Here is a 25259-nt window from a genome sequence, read left to right as displayed (position 1 = left end):
ACCGGAGAATCACGGACTGGCGCGCGCTCTCGCAGGTTGCAATTGTGACGACGTGCTTCTAATTGGCAAAGTGTGTTGTACGCTTTGAACGATTTGTGATGGAGCAGCGCAGAACAACGAGACAGGAGTGAAGCAAGCGCTCTGAAAACTCAGTTTATTTGGTTTGGTTTGGTTTATGGGGTTTAACGTCCTAAAGCGACTAAGGCTATGAGAGACGCCGTAGTGGAGGGCTCCGGAAATTTCGACCACCTGGGGTTCTTTAACGTGCACTGACATCGCACAGTACACGGGCCTCTAGAATTTCTCCTCCAAAGAAATTCTAGCCGCCGGCGCCGGGATCGAACCCGCGTCTCTTGGGTCAGCAGCCGAGCACCATAACCGCTGAGCCACCGCGGCGGCTCAGTTTATTTCGAAGAAAAAACACGGCTTCTGATACCGCCTGTAAAACCACATGCGTCACACGCATATCGCTCATGCACTCCAAAATGTGTTGTAATCATGGAGTTGAGTCAATGTTTAACATGTGAAATTCCTGCACAACCAACATGCCCAACTTGCTGTCCTGACCTTAAAGGAGAGTGCGTCTCAGTTTACCCTTCGATCACGAACTCCCCAGATGTCTGCCAGAGACGTCAAGAGAAGACTTTCGAGGCGCTTTGAAAACATCTAATCAAGAACGGATAGAGGTGGGGTGACACGTACTTCATCATGACTAAAAACCAGCCACATTATGGGATAAAAATGCATACAAAGTGCTACATTTGTATTACAGTCGTGATCCCGCGCCCCCTACGTACTTCTGTCGCTTCGTCATCAGTGTTGTTTGGTTTGGTTTTTTGGGGTTTAACGTCCCGAAGCAACTCAGGCTAAGAGGGACGCCGTAGTGAAGGGCTCCGGAAATTTCGACCACCTGGGGTTCCTTAACGTGCACTGACATTGCACAGCGTGTAGTAGCGCTCAGTAAACCGAGATAGCGAACCAACTTACCCCTGCTTTAGCTCTGTAGACAGGCAACATCGAGCACGTCTTTGAATATCATGTAATGTAATGCATGCAGGCAAGAGCGGAACACAAAACTTTTATTCGCAGTAGATTTGCGTTGCCGCATTTGCAGGCCCTCATTGCTGCTCGGACTACCCGAACTGCCCAGACTCCCACAAGACAGTTCTTCCCGGGCAGCGGGGGGGGCCGGGAGGTGGTGGCGCTGCAGTCGTCGTCACTCCACTCTCGTCTGCGGCATGGCCGTGACGAGTTTGCGGACGACGCGCAGCAGCGGCACGCTCTTCCTGGGGCAGACGTCCTCGAAGTCGTCCCACTCCACGTCGTAGGCGGCGACGCAGTAGCGGGGAAACTCGTGGGACAGCCGCCACAGCTGCAGGTGGGGACGCCCCGAGAATTGCACGTTATCAGGCGGCGCTCGAGTGTAGACAGAGCAAAACACACTGCTGGGAAAGCTGCTGAATAGCTTGTAGTAGATGAAGCGCAGCAAATGACAGCACAGAGGAAGAACGACGGGAACACGAAGCGCATGTCCCGTCGTTCCTTTTGTGGGCGGTCATTCACTGAGCATCTACTAGAGTGTAGAAAGAAGCGTTCGGGAAAAGCCTGACAATCGCGCTTGTATGTACATCATGACCATTCCCTCGATTACAAGCAATGCAGAAAAAAAAAACGAATCTCCGATGCTCCATTTAGCCCTTACGTCTGCCAATCGAGGACAACCTACCCAGAAAAATTGTGCCCGGTCTGGCTCTGTGCTGCCTACGTATTTTCTGTTGGTCTCCATTCTGTTGGCTTAGCACACCACCCATCATCATCTCTATGCGTTAAATGTGCTGACTAAAAGAATTTCAGCTTCTAAGTTCTAGGTACTATATAATTCCTTTTTTTTCTTTCCTGTTTCACCGCCACCACCAGCACAACGGAACGTAATTTTGGTTATAACGTTGGCAGCAGGGGTGCTGACTCTTGAGTCGCATGTGCGTCGTAATCACCTTGGATTCAGCAGTGTATGGAAGCTTGGTAGATGAAGCACTGAGATAACAAATAAGACAGATGGCACTATTTACTCATGGTAAAATCAGCTTAACCCGGTGTTCTTCGTGGTCTCACTGTGCTGTGTAAAATACGTCATTTCACTTAATGCTGCCAGCAGGTTTTCAGTCGCACATATTTTGGGCAAAAGCGCAGCCTTCAAAGGTATTTGAGGTTGAAGTATGAAATAAACAGCTAAAGGAAGCAAAGCTGCGGCCGACTGCCCACACGGCGTGCGCATCTTAATAAGAACCACATGTTTCTACTTTCAGGTCTGATGTGTGCATGTGAGAGTTGTATCTCACTGTTGTGATATTGTTCGGTTCACCCCACAAGCAGCTCATAGTAATTCAGACCTTGCGTGCAATATCTGAGCCCACTGCCAGAAAGCTGCCCGAGCACTTTCTCCTCGTGCGCACCTTGTGGGTGATGGTCTGCTTGTTGTCGTATGCGTAATAGACGGTCCGGTTCTCCCGGAACCGTGACAAGGCCTTCCAATCCACGCCCGCCTGCATGGACGTCTGCTGGCAGGGCTGCGAGAGACAGTTTCTTGTTTAAAATGAGAACATAAATCTTATGAGCCAGGCCTATTATCTAAATCAGCCAATGGGTGATGCCAGTACTAAAGGTTAGCTTGACAAGGTTGAGATATGATCCGGCCCAGCAGAGACTAAAATTCTGCCGTCTCATTCGTGATTGCGAACTAATCAGAAGTTCAAGACGGGGATTGAGGCCGCTGAAACTCGATCGTGCCTGCTGCGAAGGAATTAAGTGTAACGTCACATCCACTTCTTGGCTTTTAACAAAGGCCAGAACTCTTGTATAAAATCCGAATCAGTTTGTTTCCATCCAGCTAAGACATGCATAATAAAAAAAAAGAAAAAGAAACGTGGAGGACACCCAACTAGCGTTAGCTGTGACAATGGGATAGCGCAAAAACGTCGTTGTGAGCTACCATGCACGACCGCACACGCCATACAGGTGGAGAGGGGCATTTATACTCTCTCCACTTTTCCACCTGCCAGCGTTGAAAGGTGGCAGATCACACCTGGCTCTTCCTTGCTCCAACCTTCGCAGGTGACAGGGTTCTTACCGTGGAAGCCTCCATTCGGTATCTGCGTCCTCTATAGAATAAATGAGGGGGAGTTCCCTCCATTTTCCCACCTGCCAACCATGACAGGTGGTACATCCGTTTACCCCCGTGTCTCCTGCTAGTTGCTAGGTGGCAGAGTGTGACGCCGCCGTTGGTTTAGGGAACCTGCCGTTCTTATGCTCTCGCTGGACAAAAGGAAGGAGCCGCCCTTGCATACCTCCTTGAGTCCCGTGTAAGAGTAGCCCAGCATGGCGTTCTTCACGGCACCCTTGCGCGCCTTGATGACGGCCATGGAGAGGGTGAAGCAGACGTTGTCGGCATGCAAGTGGCGCCGCCACGGGTGCACCTGCCACAGCCGCTGTCGCTGCGTATGCATAGGACGGAAGTGTTGGTTTACTGGGCCAACAGGTTTGATGCAGGCTTCAAGGATGCATTTCTGGGGGATCAGCATGAGTGTGCGCAGAAATAATTAACTGTAGTTTATTGCATAGCACACAGCAGCTGCCATAGTAGTTACATATATATTACTGACTAACAGTTGCATCAAAGAAGAAACCACATGTGCACCGGTTTAATTAGCCTCATTCTATGATCCGTGGTTCCGCTGCTGAATGCTAAGATATCTAGGTAACGTCAACTTCGGTACCTAAGTTAGCGTACATGATCTGAATAAAGTACTTGGCCAGAGCCTCCACGACGACTGCACATTGCACAGGGGAGTGCTACCACGTAAAGAAGACGACTGAAGCCACGTTGTCAATGTATCTATGCAGCTTCGACTTTACCTGGTGGGAGGGTTGCGAAGTTAGTTTCCTGCGCGTCTAGATCGATCTAGTTTTTCCAAACCGGCCAATACTTTCCTAAGCTCTCATAACCGTGCTGGATGTCATGGTATATGACGTTTAACGTCCCAAAACGACACATGGTCTATGAGGAACGCAGTAGTGGAGGGCTGCGGTTAAATTTTCAACACCTAGGGCTCTTTAATTAGCGCGCGTGGTAACCGTTATTAAAGTGATCGATATTATAGCGAAGGGGACTTTCAGGTCTATCATGAATGCACAGTAATCTGAAACCTGTGGCTGTCACACACCTTACGATACAACGTAAGAACTTTATAGTATTTCATACGAAAACGTTAAGTTAGCAGCAAATACCCAGGGCTTATATCTGCGACCGCTACTCAACATTGCCATGCAAAACATCTTGTTTCACGGTCTCCGGCGCACCTGCCGCATTGGGCAGTCTACTCACCATGTACACGTCTCTGGTGTGGGACCCGGCGAAGGGCTGGTACGGGTTTGGGAAGCGCCTGGTCTGCAGCCCCGGTATCTGCACCACTTGGGTCTGCAGGACCAGGAACTGGGGCAGCCTACGCACACGGACAGCGATTGCGGATTGTGTAGTTAAAAAAGTTCCGAAAGTCACAGCTAGGAGCGGCTTTGTGCTTAATAAGCAGGGGTCACATTAGCATTTCGGGTCCTGCACTTAAATTCAACTGAACAAAATTGCACAAGCTGGATAGCCAATACGTGCTGTACAGCGAAACTGTTAACGCATTTTTACGAGTTTTTTATAGCCGTGTTCACTTTTCAGTGCACCCTTATAACAACAACGAAATTCAGGTAAAGTTTAAATAATCCTGCATTAGAACAGTCCACAGTTTCTTAGCCCGTTCACGGTGGGCCAGTCTGCTAAAGAGATTCAAGTGACTATTCTGTTTGTTTGACCAGTCGTCAATAAAATACCTACGCGAGAAGCATCAGGGGTTTCAGTGACTTTCCTCTGGGTTCGACTCGGTCCTGGTGGCTGACAGCGGGCTTAGAAAAAATGAAATCTTGCTTTTTATGACGCTTCTACATATAGGTTACAGCTGGCGTATTCACAAATCGGTCAATAGTCGCTGCTTTGAACAGCGAATGCGCGGCACTTAAGCATTGTTGGACGCTGTCTGTCGTACAGATGCACCCGAGGCCTGCTTCGGTTGCATATTGCTTCAGAGAAAAGGCTTTATTTGGTTGGAACAGCCCTGGGCATCTGCAGGACTCAACAACACGGAAGCTCGCGCGAGTGCCTAATGGCCCAGAATACAGCGACCATAAACATGTAAGGACCCAGAAGAACTGTGCCCTGCGTTGAGTAACCATGCCCCCTGAAAGCGATAGAATGGGCCCCTTGCCTGGCCAGCCGCTCGAAGAGTCCCCTGGTGAGGTCCACCGTCCTCTCCACTCTTATGATGAGGCTGGCGTTGTTCTTCATGCGCTGCACGAAGGCCTGCGACACACGGGACGCAAGTTAATGAAACACGAACTCAGACGGCAAGACTGCAGTAATGAAAGATACTGTATTTTGCAGACTACTGAGGAAGCTGCACTTGAAAGCGCCACGCTGTCGGCGCCGATGAAGACTACAAGTATGGGGCAGGTATGATCAGTTGCGCAGGATATTACAGCAGAGAGTAAAAGAAAGATCTTTTCTTTTTTTAAAGAGTTGTAGGGGCGAATCCAAGATTTTCATATCACAGTGTCTATATGCGTGTCTAAGTAGTAACAGTTCTCTGAAACGTGTAAGACCAGATGGGGATATCCATTTGATTAAACAACACCTCTGGCACTACAAGAGCAATAATCATAATCTATCTCTCTCTGTTGATTTCAGGAGGTGGCGTCGGCGACATTCTAGTTTCGTCCTGTGTATGCCCTCGGAAGCATCTGTAGATTTCGTATCCTGGCCGACGCGTGCTGAGTGAAACGTTGTCGTGCCGCGCCCGTTACCAAGTACGAGAGATCGAGACGAGAAGAGCACGCAAGAGGTGCGTTAAAAGTGGCACAATTTCAACTTCACACTGAATTCACTTGAACTCATATCCTGGCCGACGTGTACTGAGCTGCGATACAGACAGGCTACTTCTAAGCTATTGAGGCACTGATTGTAGACCTAGTTTTCATGTGTTTTGGTTCAATCCGAATGAAATTTCGTCAGCTTGCTCAGTTTTTATACTGATTTCAATTCTGAAATGATCTTTTCCACAAATTAGCTCCTAAGATAATCAATTTTAAAAAGTGATTAATTACTACCTCGGTGTATTAACATACATTGGAATAAAAGTAATTTTGAATGCTTGGCTACAGAGTATGGGGAGTAAAGAGTGCAATTATAAAAGCCATTTTTTCATTTTATCTTCATTAGCAAATTTACAGCACGTGGAATAGCAACATTCAAGGTGTGAATGGATGCACCTGTAAACTTTTCAAAATGAGAAATTTTCGAAGTCCGATGAACAGTTAGTTATGCTTCGATTACTGCACACATTGTGCTTTCAGCTTCCCATAGCAAATATTATGACACCTCTATTTGTCTTCGCTGTTGAGATATCGACATATTAAGACAGCCAGGGGTCCAAAAATTTTCATGCCGTTAAATCATCAGCTCCTCCACAAATTCAGCCCATACGATAATCTGAAATTAATGTTATAATGAGAATGCTGATTTTCGAAGGAAAAAAAAAAACGGTAGAGGTCGAGAATAATAGCTTTACATTCCAGAGATGTCATGTGCAGAAAATCGTTTTTGAGTAATTTTTTGGTTCCAAAGGCCAGTGTCCCCCCCCTAAAAGGAAGGCCTTGTGTGTCTTGCGGTATATCAGACTGATGTATGCTAATGATTGTGTAAAATCAGAAAGAGTTACTAATTAAGAAATTAACAAATAAATAATAACGCTGTCGCGTCATACGCTTAGGGCGGAGCTTAAGTTGTCTCCCCAATTTGTTAACTTAGCCATCTGTTTGTCCTTAATATTTTAGGCCGTCCGATGGCTCTAGCATCGTGCTGGCTGTGTCATTGAGTTAGGCTTAAGCTTGAATCAGTTGCCGGTGGGGTGGAAGGGGGGGGGGAGAGGGGCGAGTGAGCATGGATACCTTAAATTGGCTCACGCCGTAAAAAAAGAAACGGTATGCTGCCGTATCAGTACCTCAACATTAAGCGTATCGCGCGTGCCAAACTGGCAGTGCAGCTGTAGTTTCCAGTATCTTACGCCGCTTGAAAAAGGTGAGATAACGGTAACTGCAGGCTTAAAGGTTTGATTAGAGCCGCTCTTTCTTTTCACAAGCCCCAGACTGCGGTGCCCGTTCCCGGCGCACCTGGCAGAAGCGGATGAACTTGGCGCTCTCCAGGTGGCTCCCCATGACCAGCTCGACACCGCGCAGCTTGAAGTAGCGCAGGTAGGCGACCAGGGCGTGCAGGACGTCCCCCTCGTTCCAGGAGGCAGGTTTCCAACGGAACGACAGGAACCGCTCGCGGTTCTTGGTCAGGCCGCTGAACACACTGTAGCCGTCGCGGTCTGCGAAGTTCGGGGCATTTATTTTATTATCGCGAAAGCAATACTACTCCCAAGAACGGCATTTCGCGTAGCGGCGGCCACTTGGCACGTTTGACCTTTAGAATGACCCCTGACGTCATACCATGCCTAGTGACGTCACAGCGTGACGTCATACCAGGAGCGAGAGCCGGGCCACCAACTCGGCTGGTCGGGTAACGGCGGCCGCTTGGCACGGCGCGTCGCGCTCTTCCCACTAAAGGCGCTGCATATGCAGTATAAAACACCTGCTTTCGCAACCTACCAGGCTTAACCAAAGCTAAGCACCCGCCAGTTTTTTATAGTTCAAGTATTTATTGTTCAGTTAAGTAGTTATTCGCTCAAAGCCTGCATCAAGCAGTCCATAGACTCCACCAAGATAACCAACGTCGTCTTCGGTCGGCTGGTCTGATCGAGCGGGGCTTTTAGAGTGTCAAGGATTCTATTCCGGTCTTATCGCCCCGCACAGTACCAGATAGTGGAGAAAGTGGGAGAACCAACGACGAAGAGGGGGAAAAGGTAGATATATGTAACCGAGGCGCTGAATCATCACTAGCGCGCTGATGAATGAGATAATTCAGATGATTTAGACGTCGTTCTTACCAAATATGATATTTTTAGGCTCCCATTGACACACAAGTGTTATTAAGGTCTTGCAATACTAAACTGCTTTACATTGAATGCCTTTAGACAGCGTTCGTTAAAAGGGTCTCAAAGAGATCTTTCTGGTCCACATTTTGTAGACTTTAACTGCATTGAGCAAAATTTCGACGAACAGTATGCGAAATTCGCCTGTGCGAAAATTTGACGGTGCTACTGCATTCTTCCCAACACATCACCAAAATATCCGGCGACAGTAGAATACAAAGGCCGTGCATTTCGGCTCCTGTCAGCGAAGGTCTGCTATTAGTCCGTCGCCAGATATACCCTAAAGATTAACTGCAATCTGGACCAGTTGCTAAGCATTTGCCCTTAAAGCAGCAGATAGCAAGGACAGAAGGGAAGAAGCGGACAATACGAGTGCTGACCTTCAAAAGGAGGGTTTAATTCAACAACACTTCTTTTAGAGAGAGACTGTAAACTGCGCGCGAACGTAATCCTTGTTTCTTGGCTGGCCTAGCCACTAAAAACACGGCGTAGGAAGTACCTTGCTTGCGAGCTGATTCCCCTGACGTCACAGGAAGCATCTGCCAATGCTAGATGGGTGAAATATTAAATTAAGTAAAGGTTTTTTTTTATGGTTTATGTGGGTTTAACGTCCCAAAGCAACTCAGGCTATGAGGGACGCCGGAGTGGCGGTCTCCGGAAATTTCGACCACCTGGGGCGTGCACTGACATCGCACAGTAGTCCGGCCTCTAAAATTTCGCCTCCATTGGAATTCGACCACCGCGGCCGGGATCGAACCCGCGCATTTCGGGTCAGCAGCCGAGCGCCATAACCACTGAGCAACCGCGGCGGCCTAAATTAAAGAAACAATCCTAATGAAAAGAAGAATAAATTTTTACAAGTTTACACGTCACCCATCTAAACCTCAGAATGAATGTAGGTATTTAGGTAAAATATATGAATATTGGCGTTGTTCTCAAGATACTTAGATTCAGAGTACCCGTGGACTGTTGATTACGCAATGGCCGAAACCCTTTACCTTGGACGTTGACGTATAGCTTCCCGCTGTTCTCAGTGCGCTCGATGGCCATCGGTCCGGTGTAGATGACGTGTGTGCAGTGGGTGTCCAGGGCCTCCCCAAGCCCTGCGGCTCCCCGACCGTTGGTGGCGCACAGCAGCACGTTGGGCGTCACCTTGATCGGGGAGTCGTCTGCGATCGCAGAGGAACGAAAAGATTGCCATTGTTAATATTGTGGCTTGACACGATCAGTTAATCAAGGAGCAATTGCTGGGATCGATACTGAGGGTAAAGCATAGGCCTTGCATCGATCGGACGAAAGAGTGTTTCCTGTTGATGCTTCAGCTCCCGGGTCACGAGCTAATTTGTAGTCGGCCGCGTAGGGCTGTTCAGACGGTGCCGCGTCCGCAATGCAAAATGTGCGCCACTAATTGGTACTGCATATGCATACAACGTACACCATAGTCGGTATGACCTCACACTAGTACAGCACCGCCATACATCTATTTCGCCGTTCACCACCTGCTGCTACTCACCTGTGACGTCATGCCAGCTGCGGCTGAGCTACAGACTACTGTCGTACGGTGCGCGGGATATATTTGTTAATCTTCGATCATCGTAATTTCTGTAATGTCTGGAGCCCGACTACTGAACAGCATCAGTGCAGAGCTAAGACTGCAGATACAGCTAACAGTGACCCTAGAGCTTTTCGGAGCCTCCAGATGCATGATATCGCTGAAAATGGTCTCTTTATATTTAGCTAGATCTAATCATTATTTTCCTATCAAAACTATTGCATTAAGTGCTCCTGAGTGGAAAACTTCGCCTCGTAACGTCTAATGACTTGAGAGATTGCAGGCATAGGCGATTGGGGTGACATTCCTTTTAGTACTATTGAGAACCGAATGAACTCAGATCGTGGCAACCCTGTCTCGATGCCTCCCGGGGGCGTATCGTCGCGATCTTATCCTCACAACCGCCGCGGGTTTATGGTTACGTCTTTCGAAGAAAGACACCTAGACTGCGCTGAGAAGCTGCGAGTGCACGGTGCCATGACGTGGACAGGCCGTTTGCCACTTAAGAGCGCCTCTTCTCACCCAGACAGTATAAATATATCCTTGCAGGAAAGCAGAGAAATTGCATATATCATGCGCACCACGCAACTGGCGCCAATACACATTGCTAAAAAGCGTTGTATACATTATCAAAGTGAAACAGCGCTAAGCACCTCATCCTTGTCCTGGTGCGCTGTTTCGCCTTGATACGTCTAACAGAAACGCCCATGAGTTTTGTGTTGTTGCATTTATATCGCCACATACTCGGCTTACGATGACCCCGACGCCAATAAGGCTTTCTTGACGCAGTAGCGGCCTCAGCATAGATAGCAGCAGTACTGTTGTCCATGAACTACCTCATCACATTGCTTTTTTTAATTATTGTGCATTTTCGAGCACTTCGATTACAGAAGGCCACAATTTCATAAGTAGATGGCCTGCCATCAGAGTTTATGGCTTACAGAGGAGGAGAGTCAGAGAATGGGGACTAAGAACGACGTCGTTCGCCCCTAAGTTCGTTTATTTGCTATCAGGGGCTATACATTTAGTCTTTGAAACCTACACAGGGCTGCTTCGTTCCGCACTTAGTCTTTTCGCTGAACAGACTTCGTCTCCAGAGACTAATGGTCTTCGTTACTCCCAAAACAACGAAAAATCGTTTAGAGGATGACTTCGTTTATCGAACATTTAACATGTATATGTGCCCAGGAACCTGAGGTAGAGGCACTTACAGTAGGTCACCCACTTGCTTCCGTGCCTCGGCGCGTCTACAGATGGGAGGGGAGAGATGAAAAATATATGTGTAAACGGTGGTGACTTTTGCAAGAGCAGCAACAACCTGAGGCGGATTACTGGACGAAAGAATGAATCAAAAGAGCGCTGAAAACCTGAAGTAAATTAATAGGACAAGGAAAAGTGGATTAAAGGGATTAAAGCGAACAACTATCAGCTTGATACGTCACAATTATTACCAATGCATTGTACCTGCTCTGTCTTTGCTGCGCGAAAACATCAGGTTTGATAATGAGCATTTGAGTCGTGTCAAAAACTATGTCGTCTGTATTACAGTTCATTTAACCATCTGACTTGTGTCCTCTTCTGTAGATAATGCTTGTGAGGTCGTAGCCACGTCATAGAAATCACAGCTTTCGGCATTACCAGTACAGAAAAGCGCAATTTAATATATTGAACACAGCTTATCATGATGAACTGCTTATTAGATGAACCTTTTAAGAAAATATCATGCGGCTCTCAAATCAAAGTGCTGAAAGACAACCCCAGTTCCAAAGTGCAACATTCGTTGACATGTGCATTCTTATCACTCATTCCTGAGACTAATGCTGGTGTGGTTATTCCCCTTGTTTTGGAGAGGTCACAGACAACTGCCAACGGTTCTTTGTTCGCTGTTTCAAACACAGGGAGAAGCGCTCAACAGCTGAGAGTGCTTATGAGCACTGATGCGGGCGAGCATTTTACATGTGTAGTGACGTCATTCAGGCCACGGATCGTAATGTGAAAGAACCTAAGGGCTTCATACTGAATCTGACTCAACAATGTCAACAAAGGCCTAGGCACAAGACTCTTCCTTGTGTCTTTGCGGTGCGATTCTATACTACTCTCTCCACCATGCCTGTAGTGGCTGACTTTTTTTTTCGCCTTTGATACTATAAACAATATAATACTTTTTTTTTCTCACACAGCGTTCACCTCCGTTAAAATTATGACATGCGTAGCTGCGATGGTAGTACTACGGCTGAAATCAAGTGTTGTGAATGGGCTTGCTTACGAAGGCATAATGCGCAGAACGCATAACTGGCGCTGATAATACAAATTGATGGGAAAAGTATAATTTAAGGCTTGAGGAGGACAAACTTAATTAGAAATTTTGGTGGCATTGGCTGATCGATGGCGGGTGCAACAAATTACTGAGACTCAAAATCAATGGCAGAGGTAACAGCCCCGCAGTGAGCTCTAGTGGTTTACGATGAATAGGATATTGCGTGAAGCTTAGTTGAGATCTTGTGCCTTAGAAAGCAATAATCAAGTGCATCGCTCGTTATAAAACCGTATTAGGTATCCAGGAATCTATAACGCGTAAATTTGCGATCATTTTTACTATTGGTGCTGCCATTTTGTCAATGGGATTTACCTGTATTCGCAATCTCCTCCATTTCTCTGTGAGCTGAAATAGGAAGAGAAACGGCATTTATTTCGCAGTTCTTCGTGAATAGCTGCTAAACTCAAGCAACACGGAATACTGTCTGAGAGAGTATCTTTTTATATGGTTAGGACGGGGTGTTCTCTGGCATACTGCGTCACTTGAAATGAAATAGACAGGGATGAACAGACAACAGGTTAAGACCTAGACTAAATTCGCTAAATGTGGTTTTATTTAAAGCTCTGCTTCAGGTAAAACAGCCCATCCGAGAGGAAAGAACGTGATCAGCGTTAAGCTTATCATCAAAATCTACCTTTCCGAACGCTGGAGTTCGAGGTGATCAGTTTTTACTTCAGCACTGAGGTCAGGATCAAGGTGTCACATTTCAGTCTCATAAAAAACGGAGTGATATCGGCGCAGTTATCTCTGCATAGCAATGACGTCCTCTTTGTTGAAGTAAGGTGGAGATGATGGATGACAGTGTTTTTCATTAAGGAATCAAGTTATAAAGCGTTACACTGCCGCGCACAAATTGCTTGAGATACCCAGAAGGTATAAGAATATACAGTCTGATGTATTCTTCGTTCAAGCGGCTCTCTCCTTCGGCGGAGAATTTGTCGTACGAGTTTCTTTTTTTTCAAAAGTAATGACGTCACCTTAACCTTCCTACGCACAACTTACTGAGTGGGGCGTCTGGCGAGGCAGACTTTGCGAAGCGAAGTGGCGGGGCTAGAAAAAAACAGCACGAAATATTTTTTTTTTTCATACAATACAGCGTGACGTTTTCGAATTAAAAGGTCTTGAACTGCTGTGTGAAGAGCGTTTGATAAGGACGTGAATGCAGGGCTAATGTGACGCTTTACTTAGAAGGACACTGTTTACAAAACAATGATGGGCTTTAGGGCGACGTGAGCGGTTTTATAGAAGGTGCAGTACTCTTCAAAGGTTCCTAAGCCGTTGCTGCTAGCAGTTAAGCTGAGACGGGACTCACTTCGACATAGTTGAAGGTGCTTTAGAAGTGGAAACGGGAAGGATAGTTGTGTTTGTGAAAAATAATTCAAATACATCAAAGGTTACCAAATCTCTGGCAAAAAGCGTTATTGACAACCCCGTTCAGTGTTGTATTAACACAAAAGACATCGTCATAACAAAAAGCGATAATATGCCTGAATGAACACGGCAGACGTACTATGTCTATGTATGGGTGCATAATCCCGGCTCTCCTTGGCTTTGTCTAAAGCTGATCACAGTATTATCTTTTTTCTGCTTTCGATCGTGCCTGTAACACTTTAATCACATCTGTGAACTCCTGCCGTTTGGTTCGTATACCTACCATTGTACGTTATCTAAATGTTTGTTTTATGTTATTCCGTTCCTGCATTTTTCTTAGTTTTTTTTTCTCCTGTACAGTACGCAATTCCCGCTATAGCTCATAACCTCTCGTAATTACAGGAATCATCCCCTCCAGGTTCTGGGAGCCCACTCGTAATTAAGTAAAAAAAGAAAATGTATTCCACCTTCACAGATATTTCCATCTGAATAATTCAACGTTGTATTGTGTGGCTTTCTTTTCCTAATTACCGATAACACGTAGACAACCCAACAGGAGAGCTGCGATCACATTCGCGCGATTTGTATTAAAATCGCTGTAAATGCGAGTACTTACGTGCAGACATCGGTGAACCTGCAATCAAATAAAGACACATTGGACAGAGATGAATTGACTTACAGGGCACACACGAACAATCACTGTAGAAGGCGGGGGCAGAGTGGGGAGAAGACTGCTAGCTATAGCGTTGGGGTTTTTGAATGTTGGTAGATGGTGTTTAAAGGCTGTGTCTTTATGGCAAATAATTTGTGTTTGCTAGAGTTTCTCACGACTCAGGGAGGGGAAGTTAGCAGATGCCCCGCCCGGCAGTGTGCTAACATCGGAACAGAGTGTTGGTGATTGCCGAATAGACCAAAACAGTCGAGTTTTATGACTGCCGCTCCCTACGGGCATCATATTATGTGGCGATCGGCTAAAAGGAAAATAGTTTACCTCTGTCCTTCTTGGGCAGTGGTAGGAGGCACAATCGTCCTTTGACTACGAGACAGAGGTGGAGCTATTGTCGGCATTGTTAATGCGAGGCTAATACTGCCCACACCTTCACCACAAGTGCAAGACTAGGCCGTGAACACAGCCGTTATGAGCGGTATTGATACGACGAAGGGTTGATGTATAACGGGGTGGACGTACCAGCATACATGAAGAACACAGTGACGGCGATGCTCAGCAGCAAAAAGGTGGCCAGCGCGGCGGCGGTCATCCACCGCAGGCGGGACTCGGCGCTGAGCTGGGGATCTTTCTCGGCGTAGGGCCTGCGAATCGATCGACGAGCATAGGCTTCAAAGGGGTTTCGTGATGTATGCCTGCCTCTCCACCTAAAGCTTGCACAGTCTGAGCGCAATCACATGGCCTGCGAAGGGCGGCTCGGAGTCCTTCGCAAACTATCACCTGCGAAGGAGTGCGAATGGTCGGGAAGACGTCCGTGATCTTCCTATGATCGGCCCATGCTGTTCCTTTACTTCACTTTACCTTCTCCTTACATTATTCCGAGCTTCTTCGCTTCGGCGATAAAAACCCTCGCACTCCTTCGTAGCCTAGCATTTCTGCCTCTGTGTGCGTGTTACATCACGACGAGCACTTACCTCATGTCTGGCAGTCACTGTGTGGAGATACGTAAGCCGGTAGTTTATTCCTTGACGAAACTGCCGGGAGAACAGGTCATCATTAGTAGTTTTGATTTTGTTTTTCTCGGCCTATAAGTCCCTCCCCCCGTTTCATCAGGCGGAAAACCCTGTAAAATATTCTTTTTTATTGTAGACATGCACACAGAAAGCGAAGTATGTATTCCTGGCCTTTTCGCTACGACGTTTACAATAACAACGTTTCGATTAGTGGTACGTTGTCTTAGTCCTGAAGTTTACAAGTAATAGCTCTGTATACACCGCAGTGCTCTAAAATGACTAGCACGTCTGAAGACAAACTATATTTCGCATGGACACATTTGCAGTTCTGCATTTCCATTATCTGCGCACAGAAAAAACGAGCCCTGCCATCTTTGATCTTCGTACATGTGATAGTTGGTCTGGCTCCTTGATTGCATCTGCCTCGCGTGACCACGCAGAGGCTAAGGGTCGTTATGTGACACATTACTGCACTCGAGAAAGGAAAAACAGTAGCGCCGAAAAACACACACACAGCTGAAGAACGACGTAGGACAACTGTGTGTGTGTTTTTCGGCGCTACTGTTTTTCCTTTCTCGATTACACTGAAGCATCTAGCCCAAATAGAAGTTCTTCTAAACATTACTGCACTGAGTTTGCCGGGAGACTCTCAATACGGAGAAATTGTAACTTAGTGTCTTACTGCAACAGCCCTATTGCATGAACCTCTCACGGAGGTAAGCACCTGGTCACATTCTGCGGCCACTTTCCACGCGAGGCGACATCTTTAGGCTTAACAATCTCAGGCTTCCGCCACAGCGATCTGAACACTGCTTTGTTCGGTGAGCGAAGGCAGTGTACAAGAAAGTGAGAGCTCGGAATCGCCATGTCCTCTCAGTAAGGCTATCTCTCACGACCTTTGAACCGGGACGTGTAACGACCGTACACTGGCCGTAATGACCGCCTTGAAACGCCAGAGAAGCTTTGGCAGCACGCTTCTGCACGACACACGTGATGTGGAGCAGCCGTGGATCGTAACCGAGGTGAACTAAGCAGAAAGGACCAGGAAAAGGCGGCTCACCGGAGCTGGTAGACTAGGCGAGTCCGGGTCGGGCGGCAGCAGGCACGAACGGTTAGCGCGAGTCTTCTTTCCCTTCTTCTTTTCCTCCCACAGTGGCGGTGGTTGGGTTCAGGGTGGTGATGGTAGGGGGGGGGGGGGGGGAGTTTTAACGCGGTAGCGTTTAGGCCCCCGTTCTGTAGAAAATCGGACGTTGTCGGTATCGTCGTCGGCTGCGTTGTGGCCAAGAAATTCTGATTGTGGCACTTGCCGACAGTGTCAGGTGGTAACTGTTATGTATGACTTTTAAAACCAGTAGCTAGCGCCCCCTATGTGTGCTGTGCAGTATCTGTGTGGGTGTCCAGGGCTTGGACACTGGGGAACCGGGCAGAGACAAAGAGCGCGGGAACTCGCCATGGCCGCTCTGGCTTGTAGTACGTAACGTCAATAAACTTTTACTAAAACATAACATGATGTCAGAAGTGCAAGTGAACGCCTAGTCTCCGCAATGACTCCGCAACAAGCAGCGCAACATGGCAGGCGTATTTCTGCAGCAACCGCCACCGTTTGAGCCGACAGACGACCCAGCGACGACCTGGGAAGAATGGCGTTCGTCGTACAGCATATACGAGCAAGCTTGTGAGTACGCAGCTAAGCCAAACGCAGCTAGGAAAGCCTTACTTCTGCACGTTCTTGTCTCACAAGCGCGACGAATATATGAAACGTTCCCGCCGCCTCCTACGCAACCAGACGGACAACCAGTGGATGAAGTCGAGTACATTCTTGACAAGTTCGACGCCCTTTATAAGCCTTACAGGAGCGCTACTCAAGCCACCGCCATTTTCAACTCCATGACCCAGCAGGTGGGACAGTCAATTGAAGACTTCGTAGTTGAACTGCGAATTCAAGCCAAGCGCTGCAATTTTGGCAGCGTAGCGGATCGGCTGATTGGTGATCGAATCATCGTGGGCATTCGGGACTCTGCGCTTCGGGAGCGCCTGTTCCGCGAAAACGACTTAACGTTGGAACGCATCATCACAATCTGCAACGCTGCCGAGATTTCAAAAAAGCACTTGCAAAATCTTCAGGCGACTGAACCAAAGATAGAGGTGGACGCACTTCGCTGCAACAGTCGGCGGGCCGGTAATTTTCAACGCCACCAGCCCGTGAATGACCGACGTCCGCCACCGCCGCAACAAGGCCGCACGCCGACCCCGACTACACTCTCATGCTCGAGATGTGGGAGCAATCATCCGCCGCGCAACTGTCCGGCATATGGAACGCACTGTTTTCGCTGTGGCAAGTTTGGACATTTTGCAGTAATGTGCCGTCAGAGGAGAGCAAGACCAGCTAGACCAGCTGACTGTGATGATCAACAGACGCAGACTAGACCACCGCACAACGTGTCGACGCTTGACCGGGATGACTTCTTTCTTGGGGAGCTGACAGCGGGCAGTACTCTCAAAACATCGGACTGGACAGCTACACTTGTCGTCCACAACCACAATGTGACGTTTAAGCTTGATACCGGGGCTGACGTGAACATTCTTCCAAAGCATGTGCTTCAACAGTGGAGTGATCAACCAATGCTGCATCCGACTTGCATCAGGGTGTCTACGTATACAGGTGATCGACTGCAGGTCAGCGGTGAGTGCACTCTGCAGACAAAAACACAAAACCTCAGCTGTAATTTGCAGTACCTTGTTGTAGACCTTGATGTGTTCCCTGTGCTTGGTGCTGAGGCATGCCAGCAGCTACAGCTGATTCGTCGACTTCATCATCTCGCCTCTTCAGGAAATGCAGCCGGTACTCCTCAGCGTGGTTCTGACGATGTCACAGCTCAAGACATCACTAAGGACTTCAAAGATGTGTTCACTGGGATTGGCCAGCTTCCAGGAACTGTCAGCATTGTGCTGCAAGATAGTGCAACTCCTACTATTGCAGCACCACGCAAGATCCCTTTGGCCATTCAAGACAAAGTTAAAGCAGAGCTCGAGAAGATGGAGCAGGATGCTATCATCACAAAAGTCACGAAGCCAACAGACTGGGTGAACCCATTGGTAATTGTACCCAAGAAAGACGGCAGCTTACGAATCTGCCTCGATCCCAGGCATCTAAACAGTGCTATCAAGCGCCAGCACTACCGTATACCAACGCAAGAGGAACTGTTTGCTCATCTATGTGGGTGCACTGTATTCAGCCTGCTTGATGCCAAATCTGCATTCTGGCAGCTTACTCTCTCTGAAGAAAGCTCTTACTTGTGTACGTTCGCAACCCCTTGGGGCAGGTACCGTTTCCTGCGGCTACCATTTGGACTGAAAAATGCTCCAGAACTTCTGCAGCGTTGCATGGATGATATGTTTGCAAACATTGAGGGTGTTTACCCATACTTTGATGACATTCTGATAGCGTCCAAGACTATGAAGCAACACATGGAGCAGCTGCAGCTCGTCATGTTAACAGCTCGCAAACACAATCTCAAGCTTAATGAGAAGAAGGGTCAGCTAGCACAGCCTAGTCTTCAGTTCCTGGGACATCAGATCACTTCAGAGGGTCTGCAAGCAGATGCTGCAAAAGTGAGTGCTATCTTAGCAATGCCAGTGCCAACAAACAAGACCGAACTCCTCCGATTTTTGGGTATGGTGACTTACCTTACGAAGTTTGTGCCAAATGCATCAAAGGAAACTACATGTCTCAGGCAGCTGTTAAAGAATGACGTTCCTTGGCACTGGGATGACAACCTGACTCGAGAGTTCAGCAGAATCAAGCACCTCATCTCTAAGACCCCTGTCCTTCACTTCTTTGACAAATCAAAGGAGGTTGTGGTCTCAGCGGATGCAAGCTCATACAGAGTTGGTGCGGTACTCCTACAGGAAAATCATCCAGTAGCCTATGCCTCAGCTGCACTCACTGTGGCAGAGCAAAATATGCCCAGATCGAAAAAGAGCTGCTCGCTATAGTCTTTGCCTGTGAACGTTTCCATTTTTACACGTATGGACGGAGTGTTGTGGTACAAACTGACCACAAGCCTCTGATTGGTCTGCAACAAAAGGACTTTGACAAGATAACCCCAAGGCTTCAGTGTCTTCTACTCAGACTCCAGCGGTATGATGTTCAGCTAACTTATGTTCCAGGGAAAGAACTCATAGTAGCTGATGCACTCTCACGAGCGCCTGACAGTGCAAGTTCTTTGCAGGAGTATGAACCTGCTGAGTGTCTGGCTAGTTGTGCGGTAGTCAACGCTTCAACGTCAAAGCTGGAACATATCCGAAAAGCAACTGTTGAGGACAGCACTTTGCAACAGGTGTTGAAACACATCAAAGAAGGTTGGCCTACACGTGACACATTGCTCCCAACAGCAGTGAAACCTTTTGCCCATTGCAAAGATGAACTACACGTATGTGATGGCCTTATATTGAGAGGGCAGCGACTTGTCTTGCCTACCTCGTGTCAGCAAGATGCCTTACTGAGACTTCACGAAGCACACCGTGGCATAGTTTCATGCAAGAATAAGGCTCGAGAAAGCCTATATTGGCCGTCCATGAACGCAGACATTGAGGAGATGATCAAACGTTGTCATCACTGCCAGCGACACCAGCGACAAAACCAGTATGAACCCCTGGCTGAGCGTGTTTTGCCCGATCGTCCGTGGCAGAAGGTTGCAATGGACCTCTTTCATTTCAACAGATCTACCTACCTGCTAATTGTCGACTACGTCAGCAAGTATGTGGAGGTGCAACAAATGGCATCAACAAGCACTGAAGCCATTATCACTGCTCTCAAAGCAGTATTTGCCCGTTTCGGCATCCCGGAAGAACTCGTATGTGACAATGGACCTCTATTCAATGCGACCCAGTTCCAGGAGTTCCTCGCTTCTTGGGACATCACATACAACCCTAGTTCTCCCTATTACCCAAGGTCTAATGGACTGGCAGAAAGGTCCATACAAACAATAAAGCACTCCCTTCTAAAGGCATTGCAAGATGGAAAGGATCTTTTTGTGGTCCTGATGGATGCTCGAAGTACACCAATGAATGGGCTTAAGTCACCAGCCGAACTCCTAATGGGCAGGAAAATGCGTACAAGAGTACCTATACATCCTGTCCAGCTCCAACCGCAGTACAACTGTGCCGACGCAAGAAGCCGCCTTCGTGTTCACCAAAAACGACAGCATCGCCATGGTCACAGAAGAACAAAGCCGTTGTCTGTGTTGAAGGAAAAACAGAAGGTGTGGTTCAGACGCCAAGGTCAGTGGATGCGTGGAAGTATACACAGAGTTGGCCCACAGCACCGATCATATCTGGTCGTCACACCAGAAGGTGCCATGTATCGTCGGAACCGTTACCACATTAGACCTTTATTTGGCATTGCTCCAGTGCCACTGGCTTCTCCAGAGAACTATGACATAACTCCATCCTCTGACCATCCATGGCCTCAGCCTCCACCTGCTCAGCTGGCTTCACCAACATCCCCCACACCAGCAGCATCATCACCTCCACAAGCAGTTTCTTCTAGCATGTACCATACTCGCACAGGTCGGCGGGTAGTTAAGCCAGCAATATTTCGTGAATGACAAAACCCAGAAAGCCTGAACACCGCCTTGTGTTGTGAACTTTTTGTTTCTTTAAAAAAGGGCGTGTTATGTATGACATTTTAAAACCAGTAGCTAGCGCCCCCTATGTGTGCTGTGCAGTATCTGTGTGGGTGTCCAGGGCTTGGACACTGGGGAACCGGGCAGAGACAAAGAGCGCGGGAACTCGCCATGGCCGCTCTGGCTTGTAGTACGTAACGTCAATAAACTTTTACTAAAACATAACAGTAACCTGCCCATCGGATTGTGAGCAAACTGCCCGCCTTGGCATGTGGCAGTTAGGTTCGTCGTTAATCCCGTTGCTGGCGATGCCACCCATACCTGGGTATTATAGCGACAAGCTGTTATATTGCTCTACTACCACCAAATGGACCTAAGTGATCTTCTCGGAGCGGCGCAAAAAAAACAACAACACCAGAAACAAATTTGTCTCCAATATTCGAAGCACTGCAGATGCAAATATAGGAGCTGCGTTTACCGGTGCCTTCGAGAGAGAGAGAGAGAGAATCAAATTTATTTACTCTATAAAGGATTAACTCTTGAGGAACTCTCGTGGTTGTGTCCTCGGTTCGCAATTCAGCCATCGCCGTCTAAGATGGAAGCAGATTGTGTGCTTGTAGAGGAAAAGAATTTTTAATTGTGGGGTTTAATGCACCGAACCGACACACAGGTCGTGAGGGACGCCGTATTGGAGGGCTTCGGATTAAGGTAGACCGCCTGGGGTTTTTCAACGTGCGCTGAAATCGAATAGCACACGGGCGTTTTTGTATTTCGCTTCCATGAAAGTACTACCGCCGCTGCCGTGATCGAACCCGCCACCTTGGGATCAGCAGTTGAATGCCAAATCCAGTGAGCCATCGCGGCTGAGTTGGTGGAAGAGGAGAGTAAAGAAATATATAAAAAACGTATTAATTTCAAAAACTTGAGCTCATTTTGGCAAACAATTGAGCGCACGTAAAATCTAAAACGGCCATGCTGCGCCTGCAGGAATCATTCGTTTTTTAAATATGCGATCAACACCGAAAACGAAGTGGTCGAGACCAAAGATGACTGGAGTTTCCTACCCCCGACCAGAAGCGAAAGCGCGAATGGCGACAAGTCCAGCCGCGCATGAGACCGAACGCGTACGTCATAGACTGCGTCACAGAACCGAGCACCGGAGTCAGGTTCTCGCTGAAATACTAGTGTCTAGCCGTAAGCTTAATCGTGTATTTTTTTGTAGGGAAAGCTACATTAGCCACGAACTTGTGACTTCGCTATGGCGGTGCTCATAGCAGGCACAGAGACCGACCTTGAGCCGTTGCCTAGCAGCCGCCGAAGATAGCGGACGCCGCGCGCTCGCCGCGCCATCTGGCATGACGTCACAACGCATGCCGCGCCGCCGCCGCCGTTTGGTATGACGTCTCGTCGTTGTGCTCGCCTCCGCTCGCTTCGCCAGCCGAAATGCGACGTCGCTACCGAAATGTCATTAGACGAAACTGCTTTCGTTAAGCATATCCTGGCCTAGCTGAGCTAAGCCACTGCCATTTTTTATTCGCCACCACTCTGGGATCGGGAAAGAAAATCATACCTGTTGCAATAATCTCTCGGCTTTAATGTTTCCCAGTGTCTGTGTTTTTTTTTTAAATATCACAAGCGTTCTGCAGCATGAAACGAACAGTTTAATAATCAGCAGGTCGTCCTCTCCCATACATTTACTTTGGTCGTCGCGCATTGTTCTATGTCCTTAAAGAATGTTTACCTACCGAGCCAAATAACGGTAATAAAGGAAAAAAAAACGTAAACCAAAAACTTACCCGCTGAAATGTTGCTTTAAAGTGAGGAGCTTCTCGTAGGTTGATGTTAGCACACTCGGAGAGACAAAGAATGTGTGCTTGCACATCGACACAGTGAGGCTATATTACGGGCTGCAACACAGTACAGCCGATCACTTCCTTACCTATCATTAACAAAGGAAACAAATTATTTCTGATAAAAAAGGAAACAACAAAACCAAATGCAAATATAAGCGCCGAAGACATGATGTATACCGTGTAAACTCTGTATAATCAACATTATTTAGATTGAGTAGAATGCGCCACATTCCTCAAAAACACAAGCCCTCAACATGCATGCGTGCATCAGATGTACAAGGCAAAATAACGTCTCTCGCGCACACAGACCGACTGTGGACAGCGCAGATGTCTTGCGGCATGACGCTGATCTGACATTAATGCAGAGCGGGCAGGAGGCCGATACTCTTCATTTCAGGTTCGAGGTCCACATGTATGGCAGAAGGCATGTTACAGAAGCACGGAAGGCATGTTACACGAAGACTGGTTAGTTCATCTGCAGATTGTTCCACTGAATGTGTGTCACCCTTGTGCAGCCAGGGATGTACTAAACTTAAATACTATATGGCCGCGAGTTCATTTCGAAACCGGGGCGGCCCGAACAGATCAGTTTTAAGCCAGTCACCGACCACCCAGCAGCATTGGCGCCGCCTCGCATCTTCGCCCCAGCGAAAGGTATCGGGGTCGGCACTGTACTTATGGATATTTCCGAAGTAGGTCTAGAGCAGGCGACAGTAGGCGGCGAATATGTACAGTCGCCAGTTTCCAACAAAAGAGGAGTGGCTGCAGCAACCCACGGGGACCGAGCCGTTGGACAACGGATACAATAAACTTGCGGCGATTGTGTCAAAGTAGGCCAGCCGGTTGCAGTTGTCTTCGTTGAGAATGCGGGACAGCCCCTAAGCGTCAATGCGGCCGCCCCATATGTACATACGGTCTCCAATGGCCGACGCGGAGTGGACGCGCAGCAGCTGTGGGGGCTGGCTCTTGGCATGCAGGTGCTGCGGCAGCATGCTCTCCAGGTCTTGGATGCGCACGTCTTGCGAGGAATCACCCGCGTCGATGCCGCCTATGATGCAAGCACAGCTTCCGCCACGCGGCCATGGCACTTGGTCACATACCTTGGGACGGCTCGTGTTGTGAAAGAAGTACATAACGCTGCAGGCCCCGTTGCCATCGTGGCCTCCCCAGAGGTAAATGCTGTCGCCGTGCGCCACAACAGTGTGGCCGCACCTCTGGAAGGGCTCGTCTTCAGGGGGCGGTTCCTTCTGGATGGGTAGGCAGCGCAGGGATGCTGTGCCGAGGACTTGGATATCAGTGGGATTTTGGGTGATGTAGTCCTCACCAGTGAAGTAGCCACCATACGAATGGATCTTATCGTCGACGGTGGTGACCGTGTGGTTTACGCGGTAAGGTCCGCCCTCCAACCGCACCGCCCACATTTTTTCCTTGACCACTTCCAGCTTTCTAGACTGCTGAGCCTTGCACGAGCTGAGGTTCGGAATCCTCCGCGTGTCCTTGATGTCGATACCAATCAGTGCGCTGCCACTGACTCTCCAAATGTCTGTTCCTCCTCACTTCCTCTTCTTCGCTTCTATGTCTTTTTCGAATCGTTCGGAGCCGCGGCCTTTATTTGGGGCTATGTATTCTCGGCCACTTAACGCGACCACTTACCAACCTCTTTCCGGCGAATAAAATGTTTTACAATCAATCTTTGAGATCGCTAACTAAAGGCCCTACTACACAAACCCGAATGCCTCCCTACGACTACGTGTTCTCCGCGATGACGCACTGTATCGCCGCAATCTCTACGATAGCGTTGCTGAATTGCTGTTTGCGTTTTCCCAACGGCGCTATTCTGCTGTTGTGAAGATACTTTAAGTGCCTGCCGACCGTTAGCCATCTCGACGTGTCGCGCACGTAAGATACGCCGGCTCTCTTTTTGTCCGGTTTTGTATCGCTTCGTATTGTTGCCTCTTGTGGTCTCTTGTCTCTTATACTCCGTGCTACTGACCGATGCACTTTATTTTTTATTCGTTTTCTTATGTCTCAGAATAACATTTTACAGCTTTGTCATAAGCGATCAGCATTCCCTAGTGATTCCATTTAGCCTACTGATATTCCTTCTCATCTTTTTATCGCGTTGGTCTGAACCTGCAGGTTTCTTTGTCGGTGTCCTGATCCATCGATAAGTGGATTGCTATTGGCAATTACTATGTGGTCAGGTGCGCTACAATGCGTTCGTTAGCCAAAAGGTGCGCGATCAAATTTACACATTGTCTCCTACAAAATTTTATTATTAACCAGTGTGCTCCAAGAGAGTTATTCAGTGACCATGTCTGCTGCTTACTCTTTGAAGTTGCCGATGATATCCTTCGCTGGTGTTCCACTGTTCCAATCTGACCACATCCTATAGTCTAGCCGCGGTGGCTCAGTGGTTATGGTGCTCGGCTACTGACCCGGAAGACACGGGTTCGATCCCGGCCGAGGCGATTGAATTTCTTTGGAGGAGAAATTCCAGAGGCCCGTGTACTGTGGGATGTCAGTGCGCGTTAAAGAACCACAGGTGGTCGAAATTTCCAGAGCCCTCCACAACGGTGTCTCTCATAGCCTTAGTAGCTTTGGGACGTTAAACCCCATAAACCAAAGCAAACCAATGTGCTTACTAAAATACTCAACTCAACACTGACCCAACATATGCGTCTAAGCCTACCACAGGGTTTGAGACATGGGACTACCTTGTGCTACGTT

The 25259-nt window shown here is 48.1% G+C and overlaps 2 protein-coding genes across 2 annotated transcripts; both read right to left on the bottom strand.

Moving 5' to 3' along the window:
• Nucleotides 1-1216: 1216 nt before the first annotated feature.
• LOC149348497 (uncharacterized) lies at nt 1217-15015 on the bottom strand. Its single transcript, XM_089541775.1, has 12 exons — nt 15011-15015; nt 14559-14680; nt 12994-13048; nt 11723-11740; nt 10893-10909; nt 9128-9298; nt 7267-7466; nt 5307-5401; nt 4382-4499; nt 3345-3491; nt 2454-2567; nt 1217-1372 (listed from the first exon to the last, which is right to left on the bottom strand). Exons 1-12 carry the CDS (start codon nt 15013-15015, stop codon nt 1217-1219), a joined length of 1218 nt encoding a protein of 405 aa, XP_089397901.1.
• An 8392-nt stretch (nt 15016-23407) lies between these two features.
• On the bottom strand, nt 23408-23950 carry LOC149348496 (kelch domain-containing protein 3-like). The gene has a single exon (XM_089541774.1). The coding sequence runs from the start codon at nt 23948-23950 to the stop codon at nt 23408-23410; it is 543 nt and encodes a 180-aa protein (XP_089397900.1).
• Nucleotides 23951-25259: the final 1309 nt, after the last annotated feature.

The sequence above is a fragment of the Amblyomma mixtum genome, chromosome 4 (assembly GCF_055824585.1).
Source record: "Amblyomma mixtum isolate Tamu chromosome 4, ASM5582458v1, whole genome shotgun sequence".
Classification (NCBI taxonomy): Eukaryota; Metazoa; Arthropoda; class Arachnida; order Ixodida; family Ixodidae; genus Amblyomma; species Amblyomma mixtum.
The sequence above is the reverse complement of the archived record's forward strand: the minus strand, read 5'-3'. Positions and strand labels throughout refer to the sequence as shown.